Here is a 21,399-nt window from a genome sequence, read left to right on the forward strand (position 1 = left end):
TCATTCTTTGTGCACTCTTTTGCTTCTTGGCAAACGTACATTCCAGGTTCATCTTGTACTTTCCTTATCCTATCCCAGAATTAGCTATTTTTCCCAGAGAACTCTGGTTTATTTAGTGAAGAATGGAAGCTGCAAAAGTGGGTGCTAAGTGTGTTCATTGTTATTTGGATGTTGCTTGTTCTCTAGCCCTCAGAGTGACAGAGCTAAGGGAATAAGCGTGTGTGTGTTTGTGTGTGTGTGTGTGTGTGTGTGTGTGAAGGAATCTATATTCACATATCTCACATGTACATAAAGTTACAGCTAATATTTATTATGTCTATATATATTGGAAACCATGAGTTCATGTCAGTAACTAATTTAGATCCAACCCCACAGAGTTCATTTGAGTTTTCTCCCTTTTCTTCCATTTGTGTAACTTATTTTCTCAACAGTGAGAAACATGGCTGTCATTATTCTTTTTTTTTCCTTGAGACGGAATTTCTCTTTTGTTGCCCAGGCTGCAGTGTAGTGGCACGACTTCGGCTCACTGGAACCTCCACCTCCTGGGTTCAAGCGATTCTCCTGCCTCAGCCTCCTCAGTAGCTGGGATTACAGGCATGCACCACCACACCCAGCTAATTTTGTACTTTTAGTAGAGATGGGGTTTCTGCATGTTGGTCAGACTGGTCTTGAACTCCTGACCTCAGGTGATCCACCCGCCTTGGCCTCCCAAAGTGCTGGGATTACAAGTGTGAGCCACCATGCCTAGCCCTATTATTCTTACTATACTTAAACAGTGCATCAGTCTCCTGTATGTAACCCATCTCCATCACCACCCCCGTAGATGCCTTCTCTGCATAGACACCCATTGCTCTTTGCTTGGGCTCTGACTCAGAATAGGGTTTTTGTTTGTTTGTTTGTTTGTTTTTGAGATGGAGTCTCGCTCTGTCGCCCAGGCTGGAGTGCAGTGATGTAATCTTGGCTCACTGCAACCTCTGCCTCCGGGTTCAAGCAATTCTCCTGCCTCAGCCTCCTGAGTAGCTGGGACTACAGGTGTGTGCCACCACGCCCAGCTAATTTTTTGTATTTTTAGTAGAGACGGGATTTCACCATGTTAGCCAGGATGGTCTGGATCTCCTGACTTCGTGATCCACCTGTCTCAGCCTCCCATAGTGCTGGGAATACACACGTGAGCCACTGCACCCAGCCAGGATTTTTTTAGAGCTCACCAAATGGTGCTAATGTGCAACCTAGATAGAGAACAGGACTGAATTAGAAGAAAGGTGAGACCCACACTATTTGATTTATTGTTAAGTAAATGGCAGGTTTTTAAGCCAGGTTTGGCAAAGTAGATTCTTCCTAAGGAAGTGAAATTTAAAGAGAAGACTAAATCCTACCAAGATGCGTGGTTAAAACAAAACAAAACAAAAAACAGGGTGAAAGTATAGCCTGTCACCTGAAAAGCTTTGAAATATATCTGTTTTAGAAATGAATTTACTTCTGTTGTACATGAATTTCAGTCTATTTCCCTGAATTGCCTGTTTATAGGGACAATATTTGAAAAGGTTAGTTTGTTTTGAAGAACATGTTTGATTAAAACTTACCCCTTTTTTTATGTTTTATTTTATTTATTTATTATTTATTATTGATTCATTTATTTATTTTGCTCTTGTTGCCCAGGCTGGAGTACAATGATATGATCTTGGTTCACTGCAACCTCTACCTCCCAGGTTCAAGCGATTCTCCTTTCTCAGCCTCCTGAGTAGCTGGGATTACAGGTGCCCACCACCACACCCAGCTAATTTTTGTGTTTTTAGTAGAGATGGGATTTCACCGTGTCCCCCAGGCTGGTCTCGAACACCTGACCTCAGGTGATCCACCCACCTTGGCCTCCCAAAGTGCTGGGATTACAAGCGTGAGTCACTGCACCCAGCCAACATTGCATTTTTTAAAATAAACTTTTAATTTTAGAATAATTTTAGATTGAGAAAAAAATGACAACGTAATACTTTTTTTTTTTTTGTAAACACCAAATCTTTAAACAGGAGATATTCAGGCTGTGGTTGCTCCTTTTCTGTAGTTGGTTTCACTGTAAAATGTAGAAGCCAAGTTACAGCAACTTGGGCGTGAGGAACCTCATCCACTCCTTCCACTTACAGCCAGAGGAAGCAAAAGGCTCTTAGGGCCAAATATAACAGGACCCATGGCCAGCCTGCCTGAGATGGTCAACGTCCATCTTACCGGTGTTTGTAAATCCATTTTCTTAAAGGAGGGCACTGCTGCTGCAGGTGGATTTTCTCCACACGTTTCACACCTAGACAGAGGCACACAATCTGACTCCAAAGAAATCCAGCATGAGACCTAAGGAAATTTCAGTAAAATCTCCTCCTTGGTTGGGTGGATTTTGCATGTTAGGCTTTTATATCTTTATACCCAGAGGTGCAGAAGGAGAAAGGCTAATATTTGAATGCGGACAAAGTCAGTGACAACATGTAGGTAAAATAATTTTTAAGCCTTTTTTTCTATAAATAAAACATCATTATGTATTCACGAGAGCCCACCTCAGTTTTCATCCATGGTTCCTTTTGTATAGTTTCAGTATGTTAAACTAGATCTCTGCTGCCCAAAGTTGAGTCCTTCAGGAACCATCTTTATGATTTTGCCGTGTTTGCAAACCTGTTACTCCCTTAACCTTTAATTTGACTCACTTGTAATTCGACTTTATTCTAGGTGATATCTGTGAAACCATGGATTTGTTATCTGTTGGGTGTTCTGAGGACCTGGGAACTAGATCTTAAAGTCTCCCTACAGCAATGGAATTCCATAAGCATAGAGTCTGGGGTTTCCCACTGTGAGCTTTGAAGTTACTGCGGTTGGTTGAATGTATGTTTTTTCCCATTTGATACATAGAGTGAAAGTTGACAGCATTCCAATAAATGTTACTTTTCAAATGTGTGCTGTAAATTACAGTCTCTTAATAATTCTTCAGATTCAGCACATTTCTCCAACTAGAATGTTTATGATTATATATCATTTTTATTCTAATTCAGTGGAGCAAAACCTGATTGTCTTAATTCATGTGTACAGGAAGATGTAGTAGTGAATTCACCCAATTGGGAATTCATTTATTTATTTTATTTTATTTTTTTTTTTGAGGCAGAGTCTGGCTCTGTTGACAGGGCTGGAGTGCAGTGGCACTATCTCAGCTCACTGCAACCTCCACCTCCCGGGTTCCATTGATTGTCCTGCCTCAGCCTCCTGAGTAGCTGGGACTACAGGAGCGTGCCACCACACCCAGCTAATTTTTGTATTTTTAGTAGAGACGGGATTTCACTATGTTGACCAGGCTGGTCTCAGACTCTTGACCTCAAGTGATCTGCCCGCTTTGGCCTCCCAGAGTGCTGGGATTACAGGCGTTAACTACCACGCCTGGCCTGGAATACATTGATTTATAGGACACTCAGTACCTGCCTTAGAAAACACAAGTAGAAAATATATAAAATAATAAATATAGAAAAAAAATTTGGAATACAGAGCATAGAGTTTTATGTTCACCACTCTGAAGATGTCATGGAAAAACATCCAATTTATGATAAATACATATGTACCATAATTGAGTTAATATATTCTGCATTATCTGTGAGGAATACTGCCCAGAAGCCATCTGGATATTGTCATATTCAAATCAGGTCCTTTGCTGAGTGGAACTGTATTAATCGTGTGTGTGTTTGTGTGTGTATTCTTTTAGTAAGATATTATAAAAGCTCACCTTAATAGGCTTCTTTGAAACCAAACTTAATGTCATGTTTTGCAAAAGGGGTGACAAACCAAGATGTGGGAATAATTAAATGTGAGTTTTATGCATCCTTTTGATTTAAATGAAATACTGGGTTCTACTCAGTCACAGAGATGAAACGTCGTCTTGTACACCATTTACAAGCATTTAATTTGCTACAGAAATGGGTCGTGAATATAGATGTATAACCTTCTGCTATGATGTTACTTTAACAGAGAGAAGGAGCAAGAAAGGGAAGAACAGTTAATGGAAGACAAGAAAAGGAAGAAAGAGGATAAAAAGAAAAAAGAAGCCACTCAGAAGGTGAGTTTAATCAGTTAAGTCTGTCTTTATATCCACTAAGCATCCGGCATCCAGAAGAAGAAACTGTGTTGGCTTGAATACCCGATACCGTTTTTTTTTTTTTCTCTGAGATAGAGTCTCGCTCTGCTGCTCAGGCTGGAGTGCAGTGGCACCATCTTGGCTCACTGCAACCTCTGCCTCCTGGGTTTAAGCGATTCTCCTGTCTCAGCCTTCTGAGTAGCTGGGGTTACAGGCGCCTGCCACCACGTCCAGCTAATTTTTGTATTTTTAGTAGAGACAGGGTTTCACCATGTTGGCCAGCCTGATCTCGAACTCCCGTCCTCATAATCCGCCTGCCTCAGCCCCCCAAAGTGCTGGGATTACAGGTGTGAGCCACTGCACCTGGCCTGAATACCTGATATCTCAGTAACGGTACTTGAGACATTAGTTTACTTAAAAGTTTTCATATTTGGAAGTGGGAGAAAGTTCAAGGTCTGCATTTGTTACCATAAAGTAGATGTTAAATAATGCTATGGCTGATTTTTTGAAAACAACAGTAAACAATATTAGAAAGGCAAGAGAGCTTTCAAACTCTCAATTATTGTTGTATTTCCTTATTTGTATATTAATTTAATCTACATTTTCTTAAGCCTATAGAATAACTTTTAAAAACTGGCTGGAGGTTGCCCCGGTGTTCTTTTGGTCCCCACATGGTGCCGTGTCTAGATGAGTCTACCTTTGGAGAGTTACAAGTAGAAATCCCTCTCGGAAAGGACCGAGTGAGCCCTTGTAGTGCTTTGGAGGATATGGCATTGTGTGGCTTTGAGGAATTGGTTAAAGAAAACAAGAGATGCTAAAAGAAAAAAGACAAAGGGCTGACGGCTATCACCTCTCAGGTCTCAGGTGAGCGGTTTGTCCAGCAGAGTTGTCTAAGGCAGAGTGGTTAGAATGCGCCTGCCCTCCCTGTTTGCTTCAGAGCATGCCTCTCTACCCTGTCCATTGTCTGATCTTACCTGTTTCCCCACCTTACCGTTCTTTTTGCATCTTTTAACTTGGGCTGTGGCTCAGCAGGGGTTACTTTGGTGCCTTTTTTGGAGGCAAGGTGATTTTCTGTCAGGTATTGTTATGCTATGTAAAGCATCTGCGAAGCAGGGCCTACAATAGGGACAGGTTTGAGGGTCCCTGTGTTGGTGCTAGTTATTGAAGCTAAGTTTAGGGAGAAAGAAACTGTGACAAGGTTCAGAGGAAACTCTAGATTTAGAACAGAGTCAAGCCAATCAAACACAAGCCAGTGTAACACTGCACGTTTTTTCCAGCTTTATTGGATATGGCATTTCTCATAACTCAATTTTTTGAATTATTGAAATAATAATGTGTGAGTATCAGCATAAGAAAAATTCTGAAAATAGTTTCTGAACTGGATTGCATATGTCCCTGCCATGAAATGTAATTTTATCTTTTCTTCATGACTTAATTAAGAGGAACATTCATTATTATTTGGTGCTATAATAGACCGCTGTGCTCTTGAAGATTTTGTCTGCTTTTAATTGTGTTTGTTTCTATTAATAGTGGTATATTCTCCATCACATCTTCATGCTGTCAGGGTACCTACTTCTAATGTGTTGCTTCTCACCTGAGTTTGTTAGAATTGCCTAAAATTCTGGAGTGAAAAGTCTGAATAAAGAAGCCAGATTGCCTGGTGTGGTGGTTCATGCCTGTAATCCCAACACTTTAGGAGGCCAAGGCAGGCGGATCACTTGAGTCCAGGAGTTCGAGACCAGCCTTGCCAACATGAAAACCCCGTCTCTACCAAAAAAAAAAAAAGAAAAAAGTTAGCCGAGTGTGGTGGTGCACACCTGTGGTCCCAGCTACTTTGGAAGCTGAGGTAGAAGGATCACTTGAGCCCAGGAGGCGGAGGTTGCAATGCGTAGAGATTGCACCACTGCACCCCAGCCTGGGTGACAGAGTGAAATCTCGTGTCCAAAATAATAATAATAATAATAATAATAATAATAATAATAATAATAGTAATAGAAGTCAGATAACAGCCCAGAGACGTTTTTGTACTTCCCTTTGGGTCCATGGCCACATGCCCTGTCACTGAGGTTGCAGTATGCAGCTCCACCAGCCGTGGGGTGTTTGTAGCATTGCCCCTGTGGTTTCTGGGCTCTTTTCCCTGTGCCTCGCACCCATGGTGCCCTCCACCTCCAACTGGAGTGATGTGAGATTAAATCTCAGTGAAAGTTTTCTTTCCTTAGGACACTCACACGTTTCGTCTACTAAGTTGTTACAAAAATTGGATTTTGCAGTCTCTGGAAATGAGTGGTTTATAGACTGGGTACCAAGGAACTTGAGCAAAGGCTGTTAACAAGAGGATGCCAAACAGAGTGATTTAGAGAGTATATATTCCTTCTTCATTTTTAACATACATAACAGTGTTTTCTTAAACTACAAATATCAATATCTAAAATGATTAATAAAATATGCCTCTGTAAACTTTCATTGGATTCCACAAAGAAAAAAATGCTTTAAAATAAAGATGGTGTAAATGTAGTCGAGAGTGAATGAGATTATTTATGCAGAGAATGTAGTTTATGTAGCTGGATGATCTCTCCTGTGTGCTTTCATCTGCATTAAGAGCTGATTAAGAAGTGATGGCAAAGGGGAAAATCACCGTAAATAAAATTTCTAAGTGATTAATTTTATGAACAGTAAAAATTCTATCGTTTTTGCTCAAAAATGTTCCAGATCAGCTTAACACAGAATCTAGGCTGACGCAGGCTGATGCGTGGCCTTTGATCTTGTTTTATTATACTGAACCATTGCATAATTTCAAAATTAAATTCTGATTTAGCAGTTTTAAGGAGAGCACAAAGCTTACCATGTGATTATCTTCGTGGTTTCCAACCTTATTGTAGAGACAACGCCTCAGCTAGGAGCCATAAAATGTGCTATGATGCAAAGAATCGTGGAGAACGTGCCAGAGGTCTATCATGTGGTCAGTGGTTCATTCATTCAGTCCGCAAACATTTGTGGTGCCTCTTCTAAGGGCTTCCACATCTTTCATGCTGCTTTCCCCAGCGCTTTATGACCACCTCTTTGTGTCCATCTTCACTGTTTGACTGACTGTAAGTTTCTTGGTTTTATTCGTATTTGTATTGCCAGTAACTAGGGCCGTGCCTGGTGCAGAATAATCACTCAGAAATTGTTTAATAAGTGAATGGTCAAGAATGAAGGTGGAAACATAATTTTCTTGAAGAATTGACACTTACTTAAAGCTAAAACGAAGTTACTTCCACACAGAAATTAAGCATGAGCCTTTTCCAGTGTTCATTGATTGTAGCAGTTGGCTCTTCCTGGAGCCATCACTGAGTAAACTTTTAGATACCCATTCATGAGAGAGGTGTCAAAGAAGGATTCCATTCACATTCATTTAGGCTGATGCTGCTAATTGTTTAGTGTTGGCAGAACACATGCTTTGATTGTCCAGCTTTTTGCCGTCTGGGGGACAGCTCTTAACAGAACCCACATGATAAGACATATTTGACATTATTTGGGTTTGTTGCTTACAATGGGAAGGCACTGACTTCCTGTATATGACTGATCTTCAAAATGGCATTCTAAGAAATAGTTACAGTGGTATAAAACCTAAATTGCCTTTGGGAATTGGTAAGTGGCTGCACATCGTTCATTCTTGGATAAATGGAGATATAGAAAAATTATATAAGAGTATTTTCAGTATAACTGAGCTGTGTAACAGTACTGGGAAACATTCATTTTTAAGACACTGGGTTCCACAAATTCACTGTAATAGAATTAGCTTGTCATTTAACACAGGAATGTAGGAAACACACCAGGATGTTCTACAGGTGGATCCTTTAACTCCTATTTAGAGTCTGATGATGTGCTGGGATCCATCACAAGGTGGGCTGGTCAGCTACAGGACCTTCCTTCCAAAGATGATTGTGTTTTGTGAACCCCATGGCCATAACCCAGTATGATTACCAGCCACAAATCATCAAACTTCTTCTTTGCTATGTGAATATTTTTATTACAAAAGTCAATAACCAAATAAAAATGCTTTAAAAGATTAACAGTTGGGAAAATGAGTCAGAATCACCCATGATCTCAATAATTTAATGTAACCACTATTGCAGTGATGGCATAGTTCCTTTTGGATGTTTTGCTTGTGTATCACCTTTTGTTTTATTGTTATAAATTAGATGCCCTCCTTTATTTTCCCCTCTTAAAAATATCAGAAGCAGTTTTCTACAAGGCTCCTAATCATCATTTCCAAACTCTCTGAGTCCATTACTGTGTTCAGCCTGTCCACCCTTCTAGAGGTTAATCATTTCTGTAGACGTATTAGTTACTATATAAAGAAATACTTTTTTTAAACAAAGCACCCTTGATTTGTCCAAAATTTACATATTTCAGTCTTAGTGCTGTACTTCATGCTATTTTATATAAATGTTGATAGTAACAGCAAACATTTGTTGAGCACTGCATAGCATATCTGATTTAATCCTTACAGCAGTCCTTTGCAGTGATATACTATTATCTCCATTCAACAGATAATAGAAAACTGGGGATCTCGTAGCCAGAAAGTGACAAGGTTTGGTTTTGAATCCCGCTTTCCGACCATGATGTCTGGTGCCCCTGACGACAAGTCCCTGAAGTGTTGCTTTTCAGATTTGAGATCAAGTGTTTGTGTCTATACTCATAGGGGAATCTTTTTGTGTCTATGGCTAATTTAGTTTCTGGGCCACATTCATGTGATTTTTCTCTAGTCATAGCAATCAAAATGCAAGTAGCATTCTCAGTACAGGGACCTCATCCTATAATGAGTGGAATGCTTTTTAGTTTTACTATTCTTCCTAATGGTGGTCATGTAAATTATAGCTGGACATATGGCCATAGTCTTTGGAAGGATGTCTGAACTGACTCCCAGCTCCTTTTTCTGGATTTCAGCTATGCCTGTGTGCCTGACAGCTTGGATTACTTGAGTTATCAGACTAAAGTAGTCTGAAAATATAGTACTGAATTAAAAAGCAAATCTCATTTACTTTTATCTGTTTATTTTGCAGGTCACGGAACAAAAAACCAAAGGTAAGTTTTTTTTTCTCTTTAAATTATTTAGAACCTTTTGTGTTTAGCTTTTACACTGTTGCTGACTCAGCCTCCAATCCACTGAAAAGAGAGTGGGCGTAGAGTAATTAAGGTGGGTTGTTTGCAGTCACTGAAGAGCAGTAATGATAAATTGAAAATACTTGTATTAGTGTTTCTAGTTGGCCTTAAATTTTTTAGGAGTCGAAAGAGTAAATACCTTGTTTTAAAAAATATATTGGTCATGGCTGGGCACAGTGGCTCACACCTGTAATCCCAGCACTTTGAGAGTCTGGATCACCCGAGGTCAGGAGTTTGAGACCAACCTGGCCAGCAACATGGCTGAGACCCCATCTCTACTAAAAGTAAAAAATTAGCCAGACATGGTGGCTCATGCCTGTAATCGCAGCTCCTTGGGAGGCTGAGGCATGAGAATCACTTGAACCCAGGAGGCGGAGGTTGCAGTGAGCCGAGATAATGCCACTGCACTCCAGCCTGGGCAACAAAGCGAGACTCTATCTCAAAAAAAAAAAAAAGTATGTGGGTCATGATTTTGAATTGAACCTTTTCAAAACTTTTTTTTTGGAATAATAGCAAAAAACAAACACCAGCTTTTAATTTACAGATGTGAATTATAACGGTTTGTCAACCACCTTGACCGATAGCATGCATTGAGTCTGATAATGGAATATTGCACCTAGGATGTTTACTCTGCCTTCTAAGCTAAAACTTGGAATATACTTTTTTGAAAGATAATATATTTTGAGTAACTTAACTCTGTTAAAAAATGTTATAAACGGGAGCAGGTGCCCCTTGGGTCATTCTTAACCTAGTAGTCTGTGTTGTTTTGGCTTCTTGCTCTCCTATTGATTTTCATCATGTAGTTTTGTCTGGTGATGTTCACACTTTCTTTCATTTCCCCTTCAGAATGAGAGAGTTAATTCTTTGAGATAGCTCCTCTCCTTGCCCACTTAAATATGTGTTTCTCAATTAGGTATGCATAAGAATCATTTGCATAAAATCGTCAAAATACACAGTCCCAGGCCATGGCCCTAGCAGATGTATTTTGAAAAGCTCTGCAGGTGACCCCAGTACATGTCCCTAGTTGAGAATCACTGCCTTAGATGAAGGGAATTAGATGTGACTGTGATGAGTTGGAGAAGGCCAAGGGTGATGGAGAGGTCAAGGCTTGATGGGAGGCCCTGTAATGATTGGTTTCTTCATTGTTTTGTTTTGTTTTGTTGGACTACCAGACCAAAGCCTGTCACACAATGATGAAAGAGTAATAGGACAGTGCTAATTTCTTAGGAAACTTAGTTATGGAAAATAAATTCTCATATAACTAGGCGTTACTACAATAAATTTCTAACCAAAAGACATTTCAAAGGAGAATGTAGTCTGGGAGTTTGTAGTGAAGTGTAAAAGAAACCATGATTATTAGTTATAATTCATTGGTTACAGAGAATAGTATCTGCCCTTGCACATTTCCTCAGTTTCAGCCCAGAAGTAGGCTTTATTTTGGAAGGATCTTTGTAAATTACTTGCTTGAAATATAAATGATACTTTGCCATAGAAATAGTGTTATTCATGCTGGTACAGTGTCCATGCTTTCTAAACCAACATACTTTCTAGAAAAGGATTTGGGCACTTAAGTATTTATATTTGTAGGGCTTTTTGATGATTTATGGGGACAACAGATGAGAAAATTGGCATTTTTTTTCCTGGACAATCTAGACTCTGGTTGCTGGAATATGGTGGTTGGGTTCCTAGGCTGGCCACAAGACTGATGCTTGCAAAGCCAAGTGTTAGTTGTGCTACAGAACTGAGCTGCTCTGTATGATAAGTGGTGCTAGGAAACAGAAAATCTGTTAGGCATCTTTTCTTATAGAAAAAAAATTGGGAGGGATACCAGACCTGTTCTCAAACACATTCTTCTTTCCTCTACCAGTCTTAAAATCAAGCTTTTCTTTTACTCACCACCCAAAAAATTTGTTTCCAATTGGGCGCTTTCTCATACCTACCATGTCATGGGATACAGTTTCACAGTCAACCTGCTCTCCCTACCTCCCACCCCTCCAATCAAAAGATAACATAAAATAATCCTAAAGGGAGATGAGAGGCCATTTCAGTCTCCTAAGGGATTTTAATTGTTATATAGCAAGTAAAAATACCAGTTGTCCCTGGGGTATGTTAAGAATGTAAACAGAGGGAGGGCCTGACCTTTCTAGTGTTGGGTCTAGGTTTACAGCCACATCTTCATCTTTATTCCCAGTAGCCCACCTTGGTACTCTAAGTCTCCTTCTTCTCTTACCTCAGCTAACATGTCTGGGGGATATGTTCCTCTTCCCAAAGATGGTGTCTTTCTCAGGCAATCTCCCCTTCACTCTGAATCTATCCATCTTTCCCCAACAGTTGCTAGAAGCACAAAGAAAAGACCGTTGGTGCCAAGACCCTTGTTGTATAGAGGACTGAAGTGAGATTTTTCTGTATTTCAGAGTAGTAGTGCATTCATTATATATTCTTCCTGTATTCTCCACCATTAAAAAAAAATTGTGAGAATTCTGCAGAGGAATAGCATAGAAATTTCAAGTGGAGGTTATGTGAAGACATAGGCTAGAGCTGGCTTGCTACCCAGGTATCAAATAATAGAAAGCACTTAAGGTAGAAGCTAATATCCTCCTTCGTTGGATTTTAGAGTAGAACTGAAAGAGTTTGAGGAATTGATGTAATCATTCAGATTTAACAGGGATGAAGTTTAGGATTAAAAAGCCCAATTGCATAGACTATGTAATAGAGGAGGTTGGACATACAAATTTAGCCTTGTTAAAAAGATGTTAGGGGCCAGGCACCGTGACACAGGCCTGTAATCCCAGCTACTCGAGAGGCAGAGATAGGAGGATTGCTTGAGCCCAGGAGTTCAAGGCTGCAGTGAGCCATAATTGTGCCACTGTACTCCAGCCTGGGCAATGGAGCGAGACCCTGTCTCAATTGAAAACAACAAAAAAAAAGATGTTAAGAGTGATGGCTGGCTTTAATGAGAGTGTATCAGCATAAGATGACCTTAAACTGCGTTAGTAGGCCGAGCGCGGTGGCTCACGCCTGTAATGCCAACACTTTGGGAGGCCGAGGCAGGTGGATCATAAGGTCAGGAGATGGAGACCTTCCTGGCTAACACGGTGAAACCCCATCTCTACTAAAAATACAAAAAATTAGCCAGGCATGGTGGCGGGCGCCTATAGTCCCAACTACTCGGGAGGCTGAGGCAGGAGAATCGCTTGAACCCAGGAGGTTGAGGTTGCAGTGAGCCAAGATCATGCCATTGCACTCCAGTTGGGGCAACAGAGCAAGACTGTCTCAAAAGAAAAACAAAAAACAACAAAAAAACCCCGTGCATTAATAGACACACACTATCCAGGAAGGGATTTACACTTCCTGCACCACACTATGAAAAGGAACAGAGAGCAACCTCCATGGACCATGTGGAGTTCAAGCCAGATTGGGCAAGGAATTTGTCAACTCAGAAAGGTTTAAACACCTGGGCTCGTTGAGCTCCCAGGGCAAGGCTTCCTGCTTGGGGAACCTCAGGTAACTGTCTTCAAAACGTTGAAGGACTCTAGTGCCTGACACTTAACAGGTCCTTGGTAGTTATCTGTTAGATATTTTGTTCAGTGAAGCTTATTCTTCAAATAGCACCAATGGTGAGTCAAAGCCAACAGGGAAAAGCTTCTAGCTCAGTAGAAGTTAAATGTTTTAGGTGTTGTCCTTTACCACTGGGACACAGCTGAAAGCAGCACCTTCTCCATCAGCATACCTGGGATTATGGGCCATGGCAGGACATTAGCTACCACTGTTTGTTTTGAGCCTATCTCAGAAGACATAGTACCGTGAGTACAGGATACCCTTGAGTCTACTCATTTATTACTATTGGAGGGGTCCCCTCTATTAAATAATTTATAAACTACTTACAGCACCCCTCACACCTTGTAGAAACACCTGTGTGTTCTAATACAGTGGTGGGAAGCCACTTATTCAGAGATGGAACTGGCTGCCTCTGAGAGAGTGAATGAATGTGAGGTATTACAAGACATGTGGCTCCGATAAATTGGCACGAAAATAGTCCAAATAGGAGGTGTTGAGGACTTGAACCTAATTAGGAGCAGTGGTGGTAAAGGGGAAGGAAGGAATTGAGAGAGGCTTTAGTTTAACTTAATGTTGATTGGATAATGATAATGTGGGTGGGAGAGCATTGAGAAGTCTAAGATATGAAGCAGGTTTCTGACTTGAGCAGCTGGTTGGGTGATAAGTTCATTCTTTGAGGGTGAGGAAGTGGGATTGGGGCTAGGAAACAAGTTTGAGAGGAAGGGAAAGATGGTAAGTGGTAGTTAAAGCCTGAGCATGGAAGAATTTGTACTCAAGGAACTGAAATGTGGAAAGGGTGCAGGCCCTATCATCACAGTGATTTTGTTTTGTTTTGTTTTTAAGCCACTACTTATGGCCAAATTCATTTGCCATTCTCCAGTCAAAAACCAGCATTGCCATTATGACTGTGGACAAAATTGCCCTCGCTGCCTATTTTTGCACTGCCCATGAGCTAAGAATATTTTCTACGTTTTTTTTTAATTATTGGAGAAAAAACGGGGACAGTATTTCATGACATGTGAAAATGACAGGAAATTCATATTTCACTGTTGGTAAATAAAGTTTTATGGGAGCACAGCCACACTCATTCGTTTACACATTGTCTATGGTGCTTTGGCCCCACAAGTGCAGAGTTGAGTTGTTGTGATGAAGGCCATATGGCCAGTAAACCCTAAAGTATTTACTGTCTGGCCCTTTACAGAAAGTTTGCTGATCCCCCCGATCAAGAGTAGGAGAAGCCCACACAGGAAGAGGAAGGGAAAAGCTGAAGAGCTAGCTGGAGCACGTCTCACAGAAACAGAAGGGAGGGAATGACGAGTGGTGTCAGAAGCTGCAGAAAAATCAAAGAAGAAAAGGTCCAAAGCGGGCTGGTTAGACTGGCAACCAAGATCACTAGTGACTTATGGGGAAAGAAGCTTCCAGGGAGATGTTTAAGGCAAAAGCCAGTGTGTGTTGGGTTGAGGAGGGAGTGTGGAAGGTAAAGAAATAGAGGCAGTGCTGAGAGGTTACTGAAAATCGTTCAGTACACGTTGACCGCTCACTGTGTGTCATCAGATTTAAAATGTTCGGCCTAGAATGTCTTTTCTAGGCCTTGTTTGTATTTTAGCTACTACTTTAAAAACATTTCTAGGTCATTCTTTTTTATGTTTGATACCATTGAGATAGTTAAAGGAAATAATAGTTTGTACTAGTTCTGTGCAGCTGCTGTGTTCAGAACCCTGCCTGGTTCGGAAGTTTCTTAAAGAGCTCTTTTATCCGAAAAAGTAGCATCTAATTGGAGTTTTCAGAAATAGGGGCAATTAGAAGTTTAAACTGTGAGATGCAAGAATGGAATAAGATAAATGGAATGAGGAAGGGGAGGAGATTCAATTCAATGCTTCTTAAAAGTAAATGGAGGGACAGGCACGGTAGCTCATACCTTTTATCCCAGCACTTTGGGAGGCTGAGGCAGGTGGATCACCTGAGGTCAGTAGTTTGAGGCCAGCCTGGCAAACATGGTGAAACCCCGTGTCTACTAAGAATACAAAATTAGCCAGGTATGGTGGCACACACCTGTAATCCCAGCTACTTGGGAGACTGAGGCAGGAGAATTGCTTGATCCTGGGAGGCAGAGGTTGCAGAGAGCCAAGATCACGCCGCTGTACTCCAGTCTGGGCAACAAGAGCGAAACTCCGTCTCAAAAAAAAAAAAAGTAAACAAATGAACAGCCAGGTACGGTGACTCACGCTTGTAATCCCAGCACTTTGGGAGGCCAAGGCAGGCAGATCACCTGAGGTCAGGAGTTCGAGACCAGCCTGGCCAACATAGTGAAACCCCCATCTCTGTTAAACATACAAAAATTAGCCAGGCGTGGTGGTACACGCCTGTGATCCCAGCTACTCGGGAGGCTGAGGCAGGGGAATAAGGTCAGGAGATGGAGACCTTCCTGGCTAACACGGTGAAACCCCATCTCTACTAAAACTACAAAAAATTAGCCAGGTGTGGTGGAGGGTGCCTGTAGTCCCAACTACTCGGGAGGCTGAGGCAGGAGAATCGCTTGGGAGGAGGTTGCAGCAAACGGAGATCCTGCCACTGCACTCTACCCTGGGCAACAGAACAAGACTCTGTCTCAAAAAAAAAAAAAAAAAAAAAAAAAAGAAAAGGAATGAAAATTAAAAAAAAGGATACATAGCTTCCCCCCACCCCCCACAATGTTTTTATTTCCCTATAGTACTGAGATCATGTTTAAGCCACAAACCTTTCCTCCATAGTTCTTCCATAGTTAAGAAACTATGCCCTTACTTTGAACAGCTCATCTTTAGAAAAACTTGCACAACTTACAAAGCCTTAAGATTCAGAAAAGAGACAGCCTGAAAAGTAACATATTCAGACTTAACAACAGCTTCTCTTGCCCTTTATCGACTAACATTCTGGACCATGATGATGGGTGACGCACACGGATTCTGATGTCTTAAGTTTGGACTTTGGGAGTCAATTTGGATCAGACCTCCCGCCTAAAAAGCTACATTGCTCTCCAATTAGTGCCGGCAATTCTGGTTGGCCTTTAAAGGCTTAATGTTCTTGGATTCACAGAAAGGTGTGATTTTAAAAATAGAATAAGAATTCATTCAGGTGCTGAAACACAGTTTGCTATGACTAAGGTGGTGTCTTGGGCGTTTTCTGACTGTTTCCTGGAGGTTTTGTTTTTTTTCTTTTTATACTTTGACCTATTTGTACGTGATGTCCTGGAGTTTGAATGACTAATCTCCTGGGCCAGAGCACACTGTATTGGGAGGAAAGTGGTTGAGGTGTGTTCCCATTTTATAATGACTTTATCATTTACAATCCATTCTGTCTCTGATGTGGTGGGAAAGTGCCCTGAGGAACTTTTGCAAGGCATCTTGTATGATACGTGATACCGACCAAATTTCTTCGGTTGAAGCAGTGCTGTGAATGTTTTAAAGTGAGTCAAACTGAAGTTCAGCGCTCAGTCCTGCAGGTCACTCTGTCTTGTCTTGTTTTTCTGAATTGAGTTAAAAGTATGTAGTAGACCTGGTTAACTTAAAATGAAGATTCTAGACCTTTTATAGAAGGGCAGCGTTACAGAAACATAGCTCTTTCCGTCCTAAAAACCAGTTGGGATGAATATCTCCAGTCTCTGACAACTTCTTGTTTATTCTCATAATAAGATAAAAGGGGATTGCGAATGCCCTATGCTATAGAATCCGCCAATAACAGATAGAAGATTAATATTAAATAATCTTCATTCATTCATTCATTTACCAGTTATGTATCCATCTGTTACAGGTCATGAATATTAGATAATGACTGATTTTATTTTCTGTCTTTTGAGACAGAGTCTTGCTCTGTGGCCCAGACTGGAGTGCAGTGGCGGGATCTCAGCTCACTGCAAGCCCCGCCTCCCAGGTTCAAGCAATTCTCCTCCTCAGCCTCCTGAGTAGCTGGGACTATAGGCGCATGCCACCACACCTGGCTAACTTTTGTATTTTTAGTAGAGGCGAGGTTTCACGATGTTGGCCAGGATGGTCTCGAACTCCTGACCTTGTGATCCACCTGCCTTGACCTCCCAAAGTGCTGGGATTACAGGCGTGAGCCGTGGCTCCCAGCCGACTAATTTTATTTTCTTAAGTCACACATTTACTCTGCTTATCAGATTTTGGATCCTCTGACCTCCACTCCCCCTCCCCTTACTGGGATGCCTGGTGCTGCCTTGAGATTGGCTGAAGTTAGACATGGGGTCGCCTGGAAGTTGCTGCAGGCACTTCCTGTCACCCACAGTGTGTTAATGTCTGGTAGTGGCATAGATCGGGCCACCTGATTTCTGATGATGCTGTATCTCTCTCATAAAGGAGCCAGTTCAACAAGCGACATGCTGGCCCAGCATCATTTTAGCAGTCAAAGCAGTGTTACCCGCAGAGCTGGCCCTGACGTTACCCTGGGAGGCAGGGACTTGGGCCTCAGAATCATCTGAACTATCAGGCTTGATGATTATTTCTGTATGACTTCCAGCCTCTATTTGCCAGGTAGAGTTTTATGGAGAGGGTAGTGATCTTTTGGCAGCATGTAGCGAGGGAGGTGCAGATCTCAGAGAGCCTTCTCTGTAGGTTCAAGGGGGAGAGCCAGAGGGTACGGCAGAGTGCAGCTTCATGGTTGCCCCAACATTCCCACACTGTATGCGGGCCATTTTTAAAATTGAGGTTAAAAAATCAAATTATTTAAAGTAAATAGAGAAAGTATTTACATTTAACAAAAGCAAAAAGATTTGTAACATTTCTAGTATTTACGCAGAGAGCGGTGCAAGTCTTTGAGTCCAGGTAGCTGTAGAAACCAAAACCAAGCTGAGTTTGTGATTTTCCAGACCTAGAGTTTCTTGTAAGAGTCTACTCTGTGCCATGCCCTAAACAAAAAAGAAAAGATGAAAGATGGGTCCTTGCCCTCAGGAAGTCATAGCCTGGTGAGGGAGAAGGACTTGTAAGTAGAGAATTTCCGTGGCAGAGAGAGATGGGACTTGTAAATGGAGAATTTCTATGGTAGAGATAGATGGACTTTTGAATGGAGAATTTTCATGATAGAGAGAGCGGGATGATGTGTTCCAGGAACACTTAGGAAGAATGTTTAGCTCACCTAGGCCAGGGACTTCAAGAGAGGTTACTCAGGGGTAGATCTTTTAAGAATGTGGATGAAAGGAAGGGACCCTTGGACTGAGGCTTGAACACTTTCCCAAGGACTTTGCCATGGACATTTAACTCTTCTAGGCAGCACTTCAGGGCATTAATTCCACTGTTGATTTAGGGGAGTGAATGATGATCGCTTCCATCTCCCCCTTAATTGATGGAATGTATTCCATGATCTTGCTGTGTTTAAATTCATGTCACTATCAGCCGCCACCTTCATCCTGCCTTCAGTAAACTGTGAAGAGATGGTGGAGAATTTGGAATAACTGTGTCCCTTGAGAATAGAGTGAAAGGAGAAGTTACTTTGTTAGAATTGGTACCATGTAAGCTTTCTTACAAATAATCTTAGCTAGGGTCTGGGTGTGGTGGCTCACACCTGTAATCCCAGCACTTTGGGAGGCTGAGGTGGGTAAATAGCTTGAGTTCAGGAGTTTTAGACCAGCCTAGGTAGGCAACATGGCAAAACCCTGTCTCTAGAGGAGGAAAAAAAAATGAGTTGGCATGGTGGTGTATGCCTGTAGTCGCAGCTGCTCAGGAGGCTGAGGTGGGAGGATCACTTGAGCCGTGGAGGTAGAAGTTGCATCAAGTCAAGATCACCGCACTCTAGCCCGAGTTACACAGCAAGACCCCATCTCAAAAAAGAAAATAAAAAATAGGCTGGGCGCAGTGGCTCACGCCTGTAATCCCAATACTTTGGGAGGCCAAGGCAGGCGGATCACGAGGTCAGGAGTTCGAGACCAGCCTGGCCAGCATAGTGAAACCTCGTCTCTACTAAAAATACAAAAAATTAGCTGGTTGTGATGGCGGGCGCCTGTAATCCGAGCTACTCAGGAGGCTGAGGCAGCAGAATTGCTTGAACCCGGGAGGCAGAGGTTGCAGTGAGCGGAGGTTGCACCACTGCACTCCGGCCTAGGCGACAGTGTGAGACTCCATCTCAAAAAAATAATAATAAAATAATAAAAAATAATAATAATCTTGGCCAGGTGCAGTGGCTCACTCTTTTAATCCTAGCACTTTGGAAAGCTAAGGTGGGAGAGTCCCTTGAGCCCAAGTTCGAGACCAGCGTGGGCAACATGTTGAGACTCCATCTCTAAATAAAATAATAAAATTATTTAAAGTTTTAGAAAAAATGTATTTGTTGTATTTCAAAGACTGTTTCCCAACCCCTCTCTTTTAGTGCCCGAAGTGACGAAACCAAGTTTAAGCCAACCAACGGCCGCCAGCCCAATTGGCAGCTCTCCATCGCCACCAGTCAATGGTGGCAACAATGCCAAAAGGGTGGCAGTGCCGAACGGACAACCGCCAAGCGCCGCCCGCTACATGCCTCGGGAGGTGCCGCCGCGATTCCGTTGCCAGCAGGACCACAAAGTGTTACTAAAACGTGGGCAGCCCCCTCCACCATCCTGCATGCTCCTTGGGGGTGGGGCAGGGCCTCCTCCCTGCACAGCACCTGGAGCAAACCCAAACAACGCACAAGTGACAGGAGCGCTGCTGCAGAGTGAGAGTGGGACTGCGCCAGGTAAGGCACGCTGTGAATCAAATGCATGGCAGCTTGACAGACAGAGAGCACTTTGTTTGCATTGCTTGATGTAAAGTCCAGGAGAGCCATTAATTGTATAAACCACTGGGATTAGTCAAAAGATGAGAGAGGATCCTAGTATGTGATGTGTATTGGTGATTCTTGGAACTGAGGTTTAGTGTTCCATAAGTGTGTGCTCGTGGCATGAGGGCTGTTTTAGCTGTTGATGCTCATTATTTTGGGAGCCTTTTTTCCTTCTCAGACTAGAGTGTTATAAATTTGAACCTCCACAGTTCCACTGTCATATGTGTTCAGGGCATAATTGGACATGGAGCTTGTGTGAAGGCTAATCTTTAGATGCCTGTGTTATGTTTCCAGAATGCTAGGAGGATAGAGAAAATGATTTGCTACATTGCAATATAGAATCTTGGGAGAATTCTAAAATAATACTATTCTATAGCTTTTTTAATTAGATTTTTAAAATCAGTATTTCTTTTGAGGGCCCTGGATTTTGAGCTTTGTTAAAAACTGTATGTTGAAATAAGAGAGATTTAGCTGAAGGGTTCTACTAGAAGTTTTGAGAATTTTTAACAGATGAATACTAAGTCAACTATCAGCTAAGAAATTCTAAATATCTTTTAAAGTTTATTAATAAATTTCAACTTAAAAATGTCTTTTGGGGTGATACTAAAATTCAGAGCTTGAATACCATTAAGCGTTGGCAAAGACAATGAATTGATTGATGGTTGTCACCAGTAGGATGCTTTATTGGAGTTCTGAGTTTGAACAAATAATTGCCTGGAAAATTCGGTCACCACCTTGTTGTGTGCAGAGTAAGGATGGAAAGAAACCTCGTGGTGACACAGACTTCCTGCAGAGATAAGCCCTACCCATGGCCTTTCCTTCCTGGCCTCTCCTAACCAGCTGCAAAAGGAAGCATGTGAGAGGGCGGGCCCTGTTGGGCAGAGTTTCTGCAGCCCAGTGTAACCAGGCCTAGGTGGAGACATGGGGCCAGTGTGAGTCAGAGTGCACATTATGAAAACCAAGAAGGCCCCTAAATCTCAAGAGTTTGGGATTCTATGTTTTTTATTTTTCTATGCCTCTGTATAATACTTTGCAACTTCAAATTGATTAAAAGCTGCCTGGTTAAAGAAGCCAAAGTAAATTGAGAAGAAATGATCTCATTAAAAACCATTTTTCCCACCAAATATGGTAAATTCCACCAAAATATATGGTGAGCCAGCCTCATTTATCAGATTAAGTTCCTTGGGGTTGTGAACTCTGCCTAATTCATACTCGTGTGACACCCCCCCCAACCCGGGGCGCCGAGCTCAGTGGCTCAGTGGGCATTCATCATTCAGCAGATGCTTACTCAGCAGCATTGTGCTGGCTGCTGCATGGAATTCTAACGTTAGCAAGTTAGAGTCTCTGCCTCAAAGATGCTAACATGGGGAAGGAAAGTTGTGAACATGGTGCCGCAGTGCTGAGCAAAATGGCTCTAGACAGGGAAAGATTATTTTCAGGTGATGAGCTTGAAAACAGCTTGGTAGATGAAATGACACTTGAATTGGGCCCAGAAGGATGAGTAAATTTCACTGTGTGAATTCAGCAGGAAAACACAGTAGATGCCAACGTGGAATGGTGCCAGAGTGAGAAGGCATGAGTTGTGGAATGTCAAGTAGTGTGGAATATTAACATCAACATAGGAAGCAGGAGAAGATAAGACTAGAAAACTTCGTTGGTCTCAGGTCATGGAGCATCTTGATGACATTCGAGGCCAAGGAATTCAGCTTTATTCTTGTGCACTAAGGAACTGTTGAAGGTTCTCCATATAGCAGTGATATAATCAAAGGTGTGCTTTAGAAAGATTGCTCCTGGCCGGGCGCAGTGGCTCAAGCCTGTAA

At 41.9% G+C, this 21,399-nt stretch overlaps 1 protein-coding gene across 4 annotated transcripts in view; it reads left to right on the top strand.

Moving 5' to 3' along the window:
• Nucleotides 1-3,990: 3,990 nt before the first annotated feature.
• The window catches only part of TNRC6B (trinucleotide repeat containing adaptor 6B), an 80,526-nt gene continuing 63,117 nt past the window's right edge, over nucleotides 3,991-21,399 (top strand). For 2 of the 4 annotated variants that reach the window (XM_017859856.1, XM_017859853.1), the window contains exons 1-3: nucleotides 3,991-4,078; nucleotides 9,145-9,166; nucleotides 19,154-19,495. In XM_017859856.1, the coding sequence (XP_017715345.1) occupies nucleotides 4,022-4,078; nucleotides 9,145-9,166; nucleotides 19,154-19,495 (421 nt within the window). In that variant the 5' untranslated portion in view covers nucleotides 3,991-4,021. Of the gene's footprint in view, nucleotides 4,079-6,992; nucleotides 7,056-9,144; nucleotides 9,167-19,153; nucleotides 19,496-21,399 lie in introns of those variants that run through there. The other 2 variants (XM_017859855.1, XM_017859854.1) reach the window with 2 other exon arrangements.

This window comes from Rhinopithecus bieti, unplaced genomic scaffold (genome assembly GCF_001698545.2).
Source record: "Rhinopithecus bieti isolate Rb0 unplaced genomic scaffold, ASM169854v2 scaffold_51734, whole genome shotgun sequence".
Lineage (NCBI taxonomy): Eukaryota > Metazoa > Chordata > Mammalia > Primates > Cercopithecidae > Rhinopithecus > Rhinopithecus bieti.